The 13,852-nt window shown below is 43.4% G+C and overlaps 1 protein-coding gene across 1 annotated transcript in view; it reads right to left on the bottom strand.

Moving 5' to 3' along the window:
* Window positions 1-650: 650 nt before the first annotated feature.
* LOC147632309 (protein SGT1 homolog A-like) overlaps window positions 651-13,852 on the bottom strand; it is a 59,997-nt gene continuing 46,795 nt past the window's right edge. Inside the window, exons 2-10 of the mRNA XM_086807131.1 lie at window positions 6,294-6,363; window positions 6,071-6,195; window positions 4,742-4,913; window positions 4,451-4,547; window positions 4,288-4,353; window positions 4,021-4,159; window positions 1,306-1,394; window positions 1,127-1,231; window positions 651-1,024 (exon numbers count right to left, since the gene is read on the bottom strand). Of these exons, the coding sequence (XP_086663257.1) occupies window positions 917-1,024; window positions 1,127-1,231; window positions 1,306-1,394; window positions 4,021-4,159; window positions 4,288-4,353; window positions 4,451-4,547; window positions 4,742-4,913; window positions 6,071-6,195; window positions 6,294-6,363 (971 nt within the window). The 3' untranslated portion in view covers window positions 651-916. The remainder of the gene's footprint in view (window positions 1,025-1,126; window positions 1,232-1,305; window positions 1,395-4,020; window positions 4,160-4,287; window positions 4,354-4,450; window positions 4,548-4,741; window positions 4,914-6,070; window positions 6,196-6,293; window positions 6,364-13,852) is intronic.

Here is a 13,852-nt window from a genome sequence, read left to right as displayed (position 1 = left end):
AGGTGAAGGACACACCCCACAAGCGACATGCATGTTCTAGCATACATCCAATATGTCTTCAGATTTTTGTTTGATGGCTTTCTTTTTGCAATCCACAATTTGCATTGAAACAGGATAGCTTGAAATCATTCTTTAAAAACAAAACAGTAAATACCTTCCAACAACAGATCAGCCTCTACTTAATGGGTGAAACTGTAGCTATAGGGAAAGAAAACACAAGTCCCATAACGCAGCATCTGCTAGGTGAACAGTGGACTGATAACAATAAACAACTCATCGGTAGAACTCTGAAGCTTCTCTAAATTTAACTCCATGCTGTCATGCCTTTTAAGCACTAAATCACAGGCTTCTTTTAATAAAAGTATTCCTATCAACCTTGCATCACTGTCTTGTTGTCGAACAATTATTAATCTAGATGTGTTGCAGTAGTTGCAGTAGCCATTGCTTCCGTTTATCAATCCCTAAAAATTCCAGCAGATTTATCTACCAGAGTGAGCCCCAGCAAGCAAGGGTGTAACCCTTTCCCTAATATGTAAAATGTGCCCCCAACTGGATTTCCATAAAATTTGCAAGCAGCTTTCTTTGGACAAAAAAAACATCCAATGGTACGGCACATTTTACCTATGTATTACCATCTGCACAACCATGTCACTTCAAGAAAAGGTTGCCATTTGCTGAACCATGTATAATGATATGTTGAAGAGGATTCACGATAAGCATACATATAGAGAGAAATCAGAGAGAAGCTAAAAGAATATCATCATAAACATTCAGCATGACTTGATAATGCTCAAGTAAAGGAATATTGTATTCATGCGAACACGTCAAAAACATTACACATTAGAAGCAACTAGACTGACTCTCAAACAACACCTGAAAACTCCGCTTATAGATGACACCAGGCACTCTCTGAAACCTACACTTCCCATTTCTTCATCTCCATTCCCGATGGAGGGCTACCGTCAACATACTTCTTGCCCACATCTTTCCAGTTTGTGGACAGTACAGTCCCATTTGACTCTACCTGCAAACAATCAGGCGATCACACCATTAGTTCTTCCGATCACAAAATGCCATAATTAAATGAACCATAATGAAATGAAGACACTTGTATGAGAAAGCTTACAAAAGACTTGTTCATTGCACGTCGCGTATCCTCATCTGCATTCTGATAGATGTCCCTGAAGAGTTTATTGAGCGCTGCATCACCCTCCAATTTCTCGTCCTTCTCCTGCAAGCTCCTAGAATATCAGCAAATTGTAGTGCTTGCAAAAACTGCTCCAACCTCGAGGAGAAGGATCAAACCTCTTTTTTCACTTGTGCCTCTAATTTGTCCCAGTCTTTGTGACCCTTCTTGCTTGAGGAAGGGTAGTCCAATTTTGGATCAGCCACAGCTGGAGGTAAAAAGACGATAATATGAACAACTTTGCCTATCCAAATTAGACATATTCCAACGTGATCACCATCTGTTCTACCATTGTAGTAAGCTACCCATCTTTGAAATGAACCAAACCTCCCATCAAGACTTAAAGGCTGATGCCAATGCATGCAATCACATCCACCCATCCATGTGCATGCACACGCGCACACACACACACACACTTAATGACGTCCAGCAGGAGTAAAACAATTATTTCAATAAAAAACCTTACACCTAGCTTTCGTTCATACAACCAACGTGGGTGAAGGACCAAGGCCACTCCGTGTCATAGCATTATATGAGTCCGTCACAGGGCAAGTTAGAACCACAGGAGGCATGTCAGAGATCTCGCGCACGATTTGGGTGAAACAGGGCTGCTCTTTCTCACTGACACTATTTGGGCTTTACATAGATGAGATCTCCGACTTTGTTGACAGGTTGGGAGGAGCAGGCTCTCCACTGGCACGCACTTACGTCCCTAGTCTCTTAAATGCCGATGACGTAGTTCTCATCTTGGATTCAGCTGAGGGGCTTGAGAGATGTCTATCTTGATGCACTACATGTATTTTGTAAGCAGCGGGACCTCACACTGAACCTTAGCAAGACCAAGGTGATGATCTTTAACACCTCACAAAGATCACTTCACATATACAGGAGATCCTGTAGATATAGTGACATCTTATGTATATTTGGGTGTTGCTTTCACCAGCTCGCTTTTCACGCAGCTTTAGCCTTTCTTGAGAGACACTACTTCCAAACACACTTTCAGAAGCCTAGTACTAAGGCGTGGTTATTTGACACTATAGTGACTCCGGCAATGATGCATGGGGCCTCTTTTTGGAGATTTGGGAGAGGAGGATTAAGTGACTTCAAGTTATGATGTTCTCAAGGATATTGCGGAGCAAACCATCAGTGCCTCATTCCATCATTCTTGCAGAGTTTGGAGAAACACCATTAATAGTGGATGCACTCTTTTAGACAGTTACATACCCTGGACAGACACAGGCCCCCAGGATAGTTTTGGAGTCGTCCTGACAGCTGGAAGAGCAGGCACATGATGGAGAGTGAGCATCACTCACTGGTTCCTCACACAGAGGCTTCACATGGACCACTTGCCGCCCTTCCAGTACAGCCTGTTGGAGTCATCCTGACAGCTGGCAGAGCAGGGACATCGAGTGAGTGTCACTCGCTGGTTCCTCACACAGGGGCTTCACATGGACCACTTGCCGCCCTTCCAATACAGCCTGGATGCACCCTCCCTTCACCTTACCCATCAGAATGTTATTCAGATTATCCGCTATGACCGCCTGCCTACTGATACTGTATGGTTTGCATCGCCAGATATACCTCCAAAGATGCAGATTACCGAGATCATTTATTGCACGTCACACCAGATGGATTTATCCACAGGCCTGGATATCTGCACCAACACATATCACATGCTATGCGGATCATGATTCGGTAGATTCAAGTCCCGTCTCACTGCCTTAGAGTGGAAATGGGCGAGCAAGCAGACATTGCCAAGCATGTAACATGGGCAGTCCAGACTCCAACCTGATGCTTTAATGGAAACCCTTTCTCCCAATGAGGCTGATTTGACACCAGCACCAACACATCACATGCTATGCGGATCACGATTCGACAGATTCAAGTCCCGTCTCACCGCCTTGAGCGGAAATGGGCAAGCAAGCGGGCACTGCCAAGCATGTAAGATGGGCAATCCAGACTCCAACCTGATGCTTTAATGGAAATCCTTTCTCCCAATGTGGCTGATTTGACACCAGCAATGACTCTGGTCGCATTTAGTCTACTAAAGCCTTTTGCATAAATATTTTACAATTCAGAGGCTTGACTAAGCAAAAACAGTTGATTTCAAATAGTTAATGACCCTGGTTGCATTTAATCGACCAAAAACATTTCACCTTTCAGAGGATTAATCAAGGACCAACAAAAAGGTACTTGATTAGCCCACAACGATTCCACAGATGAGCAAAATAACAGTATGTTGAGCCATTTGTGTCGAACTCGTACACAATGCAATAGAAGAACTAATACAAACTTGATCCAGCCTACCTTCATTCTGCATTAGTCTTAGTTTGTTCTGTCAGCATTAATATTAGTTTGTTCTGTCACACAAAAGGACACACCTGAACTCCTTAAGGTTACAAATATGCAAGTAAAGGTCTACTGAGGTCTTCATGAGACAGACGACTTGACTGAGGTACCCAGTCCCATGACGATAGGGAATGGCGCTGCATGTAAAGCTTACAATTACAAGTGTGGCCAAGACTTTGGCTCAATGGTAGCTATAAATAGCATAATGCATCTAGGATTTGGTGGAGAACCATCTAGCCAGCATGTGCGTATGTCTGCCCATGATCCATCTAAGGCTTTTAAAAGTAGTTATCATCATGGAGTAAAATTAGACACAAGACGGTAACAACTGATTAGTAGGTGATTATATGGAGAAATTCGAAAAATTAGAAGCAAAAAAAGTATTAAGCTCACATCAATCATCTTTTACAACCCAGCTGTCTTTTTTATTTATCACACCCTTTAAAAAGCCTTCAGCTTAAAAATTTTGATATGGCAAGGCTTACGTGTGGGAATAGCCGGAGCCTGAATTACTTTCTGATTTTGATCATATTCAAGTGTCTTCCACTGCAACGTTTCCGCTTTTGCAAGTCGTATCTCAACTTTTGTGGCGAGAATATTGTACTTGCATTTTTCAGTTAGAACCTGAAGTTTCACAAATTATATAAAGCATCCCACAGCAACCGATCACATGCTCATAGAGTTTACCTTTGCCAAGAATTCACTGCTCAAAACTTGGCCAAATGCCAAGTCAAAAAGTAAAGAAAACATACTTTTTGATTGAGCCGAGGTTGAAAGATGTAAGGTTCATTTGGAGGAACATCTATTACCACCCTCAACTGAACATAAAAACAAAACAAAAGTAATAACGTTATACTTACGCATGTTTGGATATATAAGAAAAGTGCAATAGAACCAGGAGGCATGCTAACTCACAGATTGCACTCCAAAATCTATTTTCACCTCCTCCTGCCTTAATCCTTTTGCCAATATGTCCACAACTACCTCATTTGCATTCTGGTAAAAGGTATGCCTGCAAGAAAACAAAGAAACACATTCAAAGACTTGATGGCATCCGTCTAACTTTCAATAATCAACAACAGAAGTGCAAGACTCTATAGCCCAAAAAAAAAAAAGAAACTCATTGTTCCGTAACAATCTGTTTGCAACAAAGGATCTTTTCTATTATTTCATAGACTGAACCAAGTTTTCTCTGATTGCCTTCACCTGAACTTTTGGGTTAGTTTGGGCAAAGGAGCAGAAACTGGAGGAGAAACAGAAGAAAGTGTTTCACTCTGGGAGCTGATAGTTTCACGACCCTCCTCCCCAATTACTGGCTCTCCATCTCTGGGTCCGGGCAGCTTTTCCTCTGCTAACTGAAAAGTGCTTGCAGCTTCTTCTGAATCACCAGAAAAACCTAATTTAATCCAACAAAAAAGAGTATGCTTCTTCTAAGTTACGAAAAAAAGGTCAGATTAAATTGTCACTCATAATTTCTTTTTGTGATTACATGACTTTGTTACAAGCTAGTTTGTTTTTTTTCTCTCTAGTCAATTTTGCTGAAGCTTATGCCTAATTGGAGCTGAGTGTGGCTGCAGTCCTCAAGAGACTTTTAGAGTACACCCAAGTAAAATGTGATTATTATCTCTAATGTGTTTTGAAACCTTAAGCAAGTTTCTGTTTGTTTTGTAAGGCCGCGCAGCCCAACAATAATGGCAACATACTTGTATGCCATGTATCAGAGTCTTTGTCATAGTTGCACGGCGTTTCATGAAATGTGATTCAAAATGTTTCATACCTTTATGTAACATTTCGAAAAAGTTTTGGTGAGTCCAAGAAAAGTTCCATAATTGGCCCAAGAACATCCTAAAACCCCCCACAAATGTATAAAACATGCAAATTGCCATTTTCAATCATGAAAATCAAACATGTTGCGTTGCAAAACCTGATTGATTGGAGATTTTTGATTCTCATTGAAAATATGAGCAAAGTTACAAATAGAATCTAGAACCCAAACTTCACTACACATTGCCCTTGTGGTGATTTTTTTGTAAGGACATGAGAAACAATGTACGAAACGTTTCATAAGTTTCAAAAGGTGTGAATGTGTCTCATAGAAACTAAGGCCTTGTTAAAAGGCTGGATAAGAAGTAAATTCCCCAGGCTCACTCAAGGTGAACCCCATAAAATAATTTTCTAATAGTCTCTTTAGAAACAGGTGATGTATTCACACTCACAAAAGCCTTCCTTGAGAAAAGGAAAACCCTTTAAAGCTAGCTGCAACCTGCCTTCTATGCTAAAGAAAATGCCAACGGGAACCAAGATACCCAAAGTTTTCATGTTACAAATTTTCATTGGCAAGCTTCATATCATGTTCATGCCACACCCATCAGTGTGCGTGCTGGGACATCTTAAGTGAATGCATGACGTGGACAAGTTTTTTATTGACATAACTTTGAGTCATTACAAGCACAACTTTATCTACACTGCACACCAATCTAGAAAACCATGTGTTCACAGCCATTTAATAACCCCTCAACAACAATGCTTGCTTACTGGCAATTGCATCATCACATTTCTTAATCCAACTTTTGTAAACTGAGCTAGACGGTTCAAGCTTTGCCCCTGTAGCAAATGCAACCTTCGCAGTTTCGTATTCCTCAAGTGAAAAGCATGCAATTCTGTCCAAAGACAACATTTAGTCAAAAAGTAAAAGAGAAACAAAGTTGAAAAGTGACAAAAGCCAGAAGTCTAATTTTAGATTCAACCACAACCTTACCCTTTGCGAAGGTAGGCCTTTGAAATTGAAGGGTTCAATTGTATAGCTCGATTAGCATCAGCAACAGCATCTGTTTAAAATCTTGATACATTAGGCAGACACTTGTGTGAAGGTCTTTGAGTAAAATCATGCAGAGCCATTCAGCCTTCAAAGCTCATTGCTTTCAGATGCAAGCTCATAAGCCCAATACAGTCCACCAAGGGGAAAAAAACACCAGAAAGAGCTACAGCAACAGCATATTGCTAATTATATATTCACAATGTATTCAGTAAAAAATGCCTACCCAAATTAACAGATAATCAGAAAAACATTTGATTTTATTTCAAGCTATTTGTGGAATTACCAAGATCTTCCTATATGCATGTAGACTTGATTAAGAGCAAAACATCTATCTAAGCAAGAGTCTCAACGTCTATGATATATAGATCCAAACAAAAACGTTGGCAGGTTTTCTTACATTGGTTTGGCCTCATTGGGAATTAATGTTTTCTTGTGGAAGGCTTGTATACATGGAGGGCAGCCTTTGCCCAATCTTTATTTAATACCCCAACACTCAATCCCTTCAACAATGTAATCCATCAGCTCTGCCACCAAAGCATCCATAGTCTAAACCAGCAGTGCAACTTTGGCTGAAAGACTTTCACACTTGTCTCCATAAAGCTCTCCCATGAAGTAGTTTCCCACATACCCACGAAGGGAAAAACCAAATGAATACCACTTGATGGGGTCTAAAACTATAACCCTGCACTAGAAGCATACTTGATAATTGATCACAAAACAAAGGAGTCTGAGCTATGAGTGAAGGGAGATGACGGGATGTCTACATCAAACCAAAATTATATAGCCATCATTGAGGACTCTGAGAGACAATACATGGCATCATTGGGATGGGACACGCATAGGATTCTATTAGAGGGGCTTTGACACCTCATAAGAGTCAAGACCAAGGTTAAGATCTTCACCGCACCATGAGTTACGATAGTTTTAAGGCCCGTTCTCAGCTAGGTGCAGACCAAGGCACTCCTCCTCCAAGGTGATACGTCCTTCAGATCGGGAAAACAAGCTGGAGCTCCCCATGTGATAGCGGAAGAGCCTCCTCCGCCGTTGCCGCCGCTCAAGATGAAGACATCCCACCTGCAAAGGATACATCCTCCTCATCCTTCTCCACATCCTTCTTCCCCTTGACCAACTCCAACACCTCATCAAAGAGACCAAGTGAGTTTGAGGTTCCACACAAGAGGCAAGCCACTGTTGAAGGCACCGAATGTGACCTCTCTCTCTTGGGTCCGAGCAGAGCAGAGGCAAATGTGGAGATTACAAGCATAGTCACTGAGTGCAATCCTCAATGGCAAAGGATGGTGAGGGCCATTGCCGAAGTAGGACCATGCCATGGTCCTTGGCATGGTATCACCTACAACGACATGCGCACGAAGGCACTTGATGAAGAAAAGGAGAGAATCAGCAAAACCCTAAAGCCTGTCCGAGCAGGATGGGTGAAGTATGGGTGTTCCATCCTCTCTGACAAATGGACCAATAAAAAGAAGAGGGGCATCCTCAACATTCTAGTGTCTTGCTCTCTTGGCACTTACTTCTTGCAAGCCCTGGATACCGAAAAGGCAGGGAAGAAAACCTCGGGCAATTTCATCTATCGCCATGATCGAGGTGAGGTACAATTTTGAGTTTAAAGCTTTAGCCTTTGCCTTTTACTCAAGTTTACTTTCAAGTCTCATTTATTTTCCATATTCTCATTCAAATTTCATGCATCCATCATCCTTGTAGGTTGGCCCCAAAAATGTGGTTCAAGTGGTTATGGACAATGCGCCCACAAGCTGGCAGGAGCCTCTGATGCTGGCCGACTGCACTCATGTGTACCAGGAGGTGGCCGACTTCATCAGGAGGGGCCGTGGTATTTTTCTCTGCTAGCCGACTGGATGTGCCCAGTCGTGAGGGCCACTAGTGCTGGCCGACTGCATGATGGGGCCATATAAATAGGCCCCATTGCCCCACATTGTACTTATTCAGTTATTTCTCGGGATCTTGTGTATAGAGAAGAGTTATACGCCTATCTCTCTCCTTCTCTTGTGCTGTCTATTTTCTGCACTCTACTTGCTCTTGTGGTCTCAAGTTTGGTTATCATTTCCGCTGCGTATTTTGACAGAGACACCGCCGTTGAGGAAGAGTTCTTTGCTGCTTCATCATGCTTCTTCTTGTGACATTGGGGTGACTTGTGACTCTTCTTGCCACAATAATGACATTCAATGTCCTTATTCTTTGAAGATTTGTTTTCTTTATCCTTGTCGGAATCGTCGGAATCCTTGGAGTTCTTGTCAGAACCCCTTTTTCCTTTCTTTTGTTGAGTCTTCCCTTTATCTCGTGCTGCCAAAGCTCCATCAGGGCCACCAGAGGTGCCAGTCCGCTCCTCAAAGCGAGACTCTCTGCATAACGGAGGGGAGAACTTCCTCCCAAGTAACTGGAACAAGACGAGGAGAAGAAACCAGAGACTGAAAGTATGCATCAAACCTTTCTTGTAGTTTGGAGAGCAACCGAATAGCCATATCCTCAGTGGAGATGTCCTTGCCACAAACAGCAAGCTCGTCCCAGAGATCTTTCATCTTCGAGATGAAAGCAGATAAAGATGGAAAGGCAAAAACTAATAAGTTCATAAGTTGCTTTTCCAACGCCAAAATCCGACCCAGAGACTTAATCTCATAGAGATCTGCAAAAGCCTTCCAAACTTCATGTGCAGCATCTGCTGTACGCACATGTAAGAGAACAGCATCCTGACAGTTCAACATCAGAAAGGAGAAAACGCATCAATCATTCGACTGCCAAATATCAATATGTGCCTGAGTCGCACCACCGGAAGCAAGGGTGGGAGGGGTGGCATTGGCTGGTGTAACAAGCCAATCCCAAAGATCCACGCCACACAAGGCCGATTTCACCTTCACCTTCCATAGGGTGTAGTTGGAACCATCCAACTTGGCAGACTCAGCAAACATATGAAGAGAAGTCGGTGCAGCCATCACAAAAGCTTGGACTCAATCTCAAAAAATGCACAAACTCTGAAGAAGAAGTGTCCTCCACAGGTACCAAGAGTGCCACCAAAGCCTGCAACACCACAAACCCCCTCTGCAAAGGGGAAAGGCCACTGGCGAGGAAAACGCAGCACAGAAGGCTGCTGTCCTGTAGAAAACAGGCCGTCTATGTCCAATCTCCAAGTGGGAAAAAACGCTGATCAGAAAATGCCATATGGCTGCAGTTGGAGAAGCCAAAACTGGAGGAGAAGTGACCAGAAGTTTCTATCCAGAAAGCGCAGCAGCAAGGGTTGTGGATCTGGGGAAAAACGCAGAGGAGAAGGTGCTGAAAACAGGGCTAAATCTGGGGCAGCAAAGAGGTTGCTAAACCGGGAGCAATGATGCCATGAAAGAGTGCACAGAGCAAAAGCAAAGTGGCACTGGAATGTGCTGAACAGAGAGTGCAAGAGAGAGAGAGAGATATGGAGAGAACTATGCTGAATATACTGAAGCAAAACAATCCCAAGCAAGAGACACAGATAGTCTCATAAGTGAGGGAGCAAAATATGTACAAGACTGAATGAGAAAAGAGAGGCCAGCACCCACTATTTATAGTAAGGGAATGCTGGCCGACCGGAGCTGCAAAATAGGCCGACTAGAGCTACTGGACATGGCCGACTGGTAAATGCCAGAAAGGCTAGGAAAAATCCCAAAAAAATAGTAGAAAAAGGGGTGGCCAGCCCACAAGCAAGGGCCATGCAAAAGGGACCAAATGGGCACCATAAAAGAGCAGAATCTAGGGATGAATATGCTAACAGTTAGGGGAGGGGCTATTATATAGGATGCATCATGCATCATGCACATTGCAAGCAAAGGGCCAAAGGCTAAAGCCTAAAACAGTCCCCAAAATGCCCAAGAAATGGCAAGAAAAATGGTCCCCAAAAAAACGGTCACCTAGATTCGATCGAACCAGAACTAAACCGCTTGAATCGAACTGAACCGTTCGTATCTAACTAGACCGCCTAGGTGGTGCGTGAACCGGGTGCCACTGTGGTAGAAACCTTGTCTTTAGATTGGACACGAAGGTGTCCCAATCATAGTCCAGTAAGCCAATGTAGGAATCTATGTGCAAACGGGACCAATGCTGCCACCAAGTGACTGCATCACCTATGAGGTGTGGAGCTATCAGATGGACTTTGTCTTGGGTATCTATGATCTTGGAGAGTGAAAAATGGACAACAAATTGGTGGATGAATTAGGTCACAACGGAATGGTCGCACTTGCTATCGTACTTGGTGAAGTTCGGTAAGGCACGGATGACGGTTATCATGGTTGTCGCTAGGGTTGTGGAGGACTAAGAAGGGTGGAAAGAAGTTACCATAGTCCGCAGTGTTTGTTGGAACTGGTCCCTCGAGTCTTCTCGGGCTTGTTGCTCGTGGTTTGCCTTTGCTTCGAGCTCTGCTCGCAGTCGCTCCTCTTTGGCCTTGCATTTGGCTTTCTATGCCAACTATTCGGGCCGTCTTGCTTCATGGTCTCGCTCTTCTTTTTCAGTCATCCATTGACACCATTGCTCCATTGAGGAACTTTGAATTTTGGGTTCTCTTGAGTCTTGTTGGGCCAAGGTTACCTGTAATTTTGCCATTTTTTTTTCCATTTGGACTCTTTCGAGTTGAATCTAGAGTTGCCTTATCTGCTTCTTTAACTTCTGGTTGTCTTAGTTTCTTTTTGCGGAAGCGTTTCTTCAAATAATTCTTCTTTTGTAATGTCTTCGGAGCTTGATGCCATGTTGGATGGGCGAATGGTTTATCCTGATCTCAACTTTACCATCCACAAGATGCTCTCACTCTAGGTTGCCAGGTTGAATCATATCCCAAGCTCTGATACCAACGTAGTATATGCCAAGCTAGGACTGTGTGAAACAACGATGAATGGGAGAGAGAATTAGGGTTAGGTTTTCATGTGGGAGACATACACACAGAGAAGAAGGGGGAGAGAGAGAGAGAGAGTTGTGGGGATAAGTCAACTCACCAAGTGTGTGAGTGTGTGACTCCCCTATCACACATGTATATTGCACTAGTACACATAGTGCACTTAGTACATTAAAAGTACTAAGTTCACTACGTACTATAACTTATGGGCTTGTACACACTACAAGGGTGGGCATAATGCCTTTACCCCAACAACCTCCCACTTAAAGACAAAGTGCCCTTAAATGAAGGAAAAGAAAAAATCAGCATGTACATGATAATATACAAGGCCATATCAAGGCTGAAACTGGCCTCATCCAATGCCCATCAAGTGTCTGCAATGAGTTTACCGCTCCGGAGGCAAACTTTTTGTCAACAGATCAGCCGGGTTGTCATCCGTATGAATCTTAACAAGCTGAATTTGCTTGTTCTCTATCACCTCTCTGATGAAGTGATACTTCACATCCACATGCTTCGTCTTTGCATGAAAGACAGGGTTCTTTGCCAACTGGATGGCACTCTGACTGTGACAATGCAACAATGGAATATCCCCTGTATAACCCAAATCAACCACTAACCGAGATAGCCATAATGCCTCCTTGCAAGCCTCTGTGGCTGCAATATACTCGGCCTCTGTAGTAGATAAGGCAGTGCACTTCTGCATCCTGGATATCCATGACACAGCACCTCCTGTGAATGTAAACACATAACCGGTAGTAGACTTCCGGTTATTTGGATGACCCGCATAATCCGAATCCGTGTAACCATGCACTAATGCATCCTGTTTGCCAAAGCAAATGCACATATCCTGTGTGCCCTTCAAGTATCTCACGACACCTTTCACTGCTTCCCAATGCTTCTTGCCAGGGTTGGCCATGTATCTAGAAACCACTCCCACTGCAAATGCAATGTCCGGCCTAGTAGCAACCATGGCATACATGAGACTGCCACAAGCTGAAGCATACGGAATCTTGGCCATATCAGCCCTGCCACTATCCGACTGTGGGCTGTCCATAGCACTGAGTTTCACATATGGAGGCAAAGGAGTACTAGTCTTCTTCCCCCCGTCCATATTGAACCTCTGCAAAACTTTGCCAATGTATTCCTTCTGAGACAAATACAACACATGCTGATTTCTGTCCCGAAGTATCCGCATACCCAAAATGTGATTTGCATCACCCAAATCCTTCATATCAAAGGTTTGATGCAGCCTCTTCTTCAAGGCATCCATCTCTTTACGAGATTTCCCGGCAATCAACATATCATCAACATACAAGATGAGTATCAATAGACTGCCATCCAAAGCTTTCTTTGTGTATAAACAGTGATCTATGTCACTTCTCCTGAAATTCTGGGATTTCATGAATGTATCAAATTTATGATACCATTCCCTTGGTGCCTGTTTGAGCCCATAAAGACTCTTTTTCAGCTTGTATACAAGCTTCTCCTTTCCACTCACTGCATAACCCTCTGGCTGTTGCATATATATCTCTTCATGGAGATCACCGTGAAGAAAAGCAGTCTTCACATCCATCTGAATCAAATCCAGATCATCATGTGCAACCAAAGCTAACACAGCTCTAAGTGTGGTCATTTTGACCACTGGAGAGAAGATCTCATCAAAGTCCACACCATATTCCTGCTTGAAGCCCTTAGCCACTAACCTGGCTTTGTATCTTGGCTTTGCATCAGGTGCAACTTTGAGCCTGTAAACCCACTTGCATGGCAAAACCTTCTTGCCTGCAGGCAAATGCACCAACTTCCATGTTCCATTTTTGTGCACAGAATCCATCTCTGACTTCATGGCACGCTCCCAAAGAACCTTGTCTGCCCTCTGTAAAGCCTCCTTGTAACATGAGGGCTCCCCACAGTCAGTGAGCATCAAGTAGTCAACCCCTGGAACAAACCTGTCAGGGGCTCTGGAGGGTCTTGTGGACCTCCGTACCCAATGACCATCATTTGCAGGTTGCTGTCCAGCCTGCATATCACCTATTGGTGGCTCCTGTTCCATGCCATAAGGCTGAAAAATCATGCCCGGTATCTCCTCTAACTGTGGTATATCCATAGAGATATCTTCTGCCATGTCTGGCTGTCCATTTGGACCATTTTCAGCATCATTTAAGGGCTGGTTTTGCTGCTGTAATGGCTGATTTACAGCCCTTGGTTGTTGTCCATGATGTCCATCATCATCAAAGATGACTCTGCCAGGCTCCTGTTGCCTTGCAGGCTCCTTATACATGCATGTTTCATCAAAAATGACATCATTGCTGCGTATAATCTTTCTATTCACGGGATCCCAAAGTCTATACCCCATTTCACCTTTGTCACCATATCCTAGGAATATGCATTTGTGAGACTTAGGATCAAGTTTGGTGCGCATTTCCCTGCGTATGTGCACGTACGCAACGCAACCAAACACTCTCAAGTGCTTGTATGACGGAGGCTTCCCTGTCCATACTTCCTCTGGCACTTTTCCACCAAGCCTCGTGTTAGGTGACCTGTTTATAAGGTGAACGGCTGTCATAACAGCTTCAGCCCAAAAACCATGAGGTAACGCAGCATGTGACAACATAGAACG

Source organism: Cibotium barometz, chromosome 13 (genome assembly GCF_041138505.1).
Source record: "Cibotium barometz isolate CiBa-2024 chromosome 13, ASM4113850v1, whole genome shotgun sequence".
In the NCBI taxonomy this organism is placed as follows: domain Eukaryota; kingdom Viridiplantae; phylum Streptophyta; class Polypodiopsida; order Cyatheales; family Cibotiaceae; genus Cibotium; species Cibotium barometz.
This window is presented reverse-complemented; position numbering and strand designations above follow the sequence as displayed.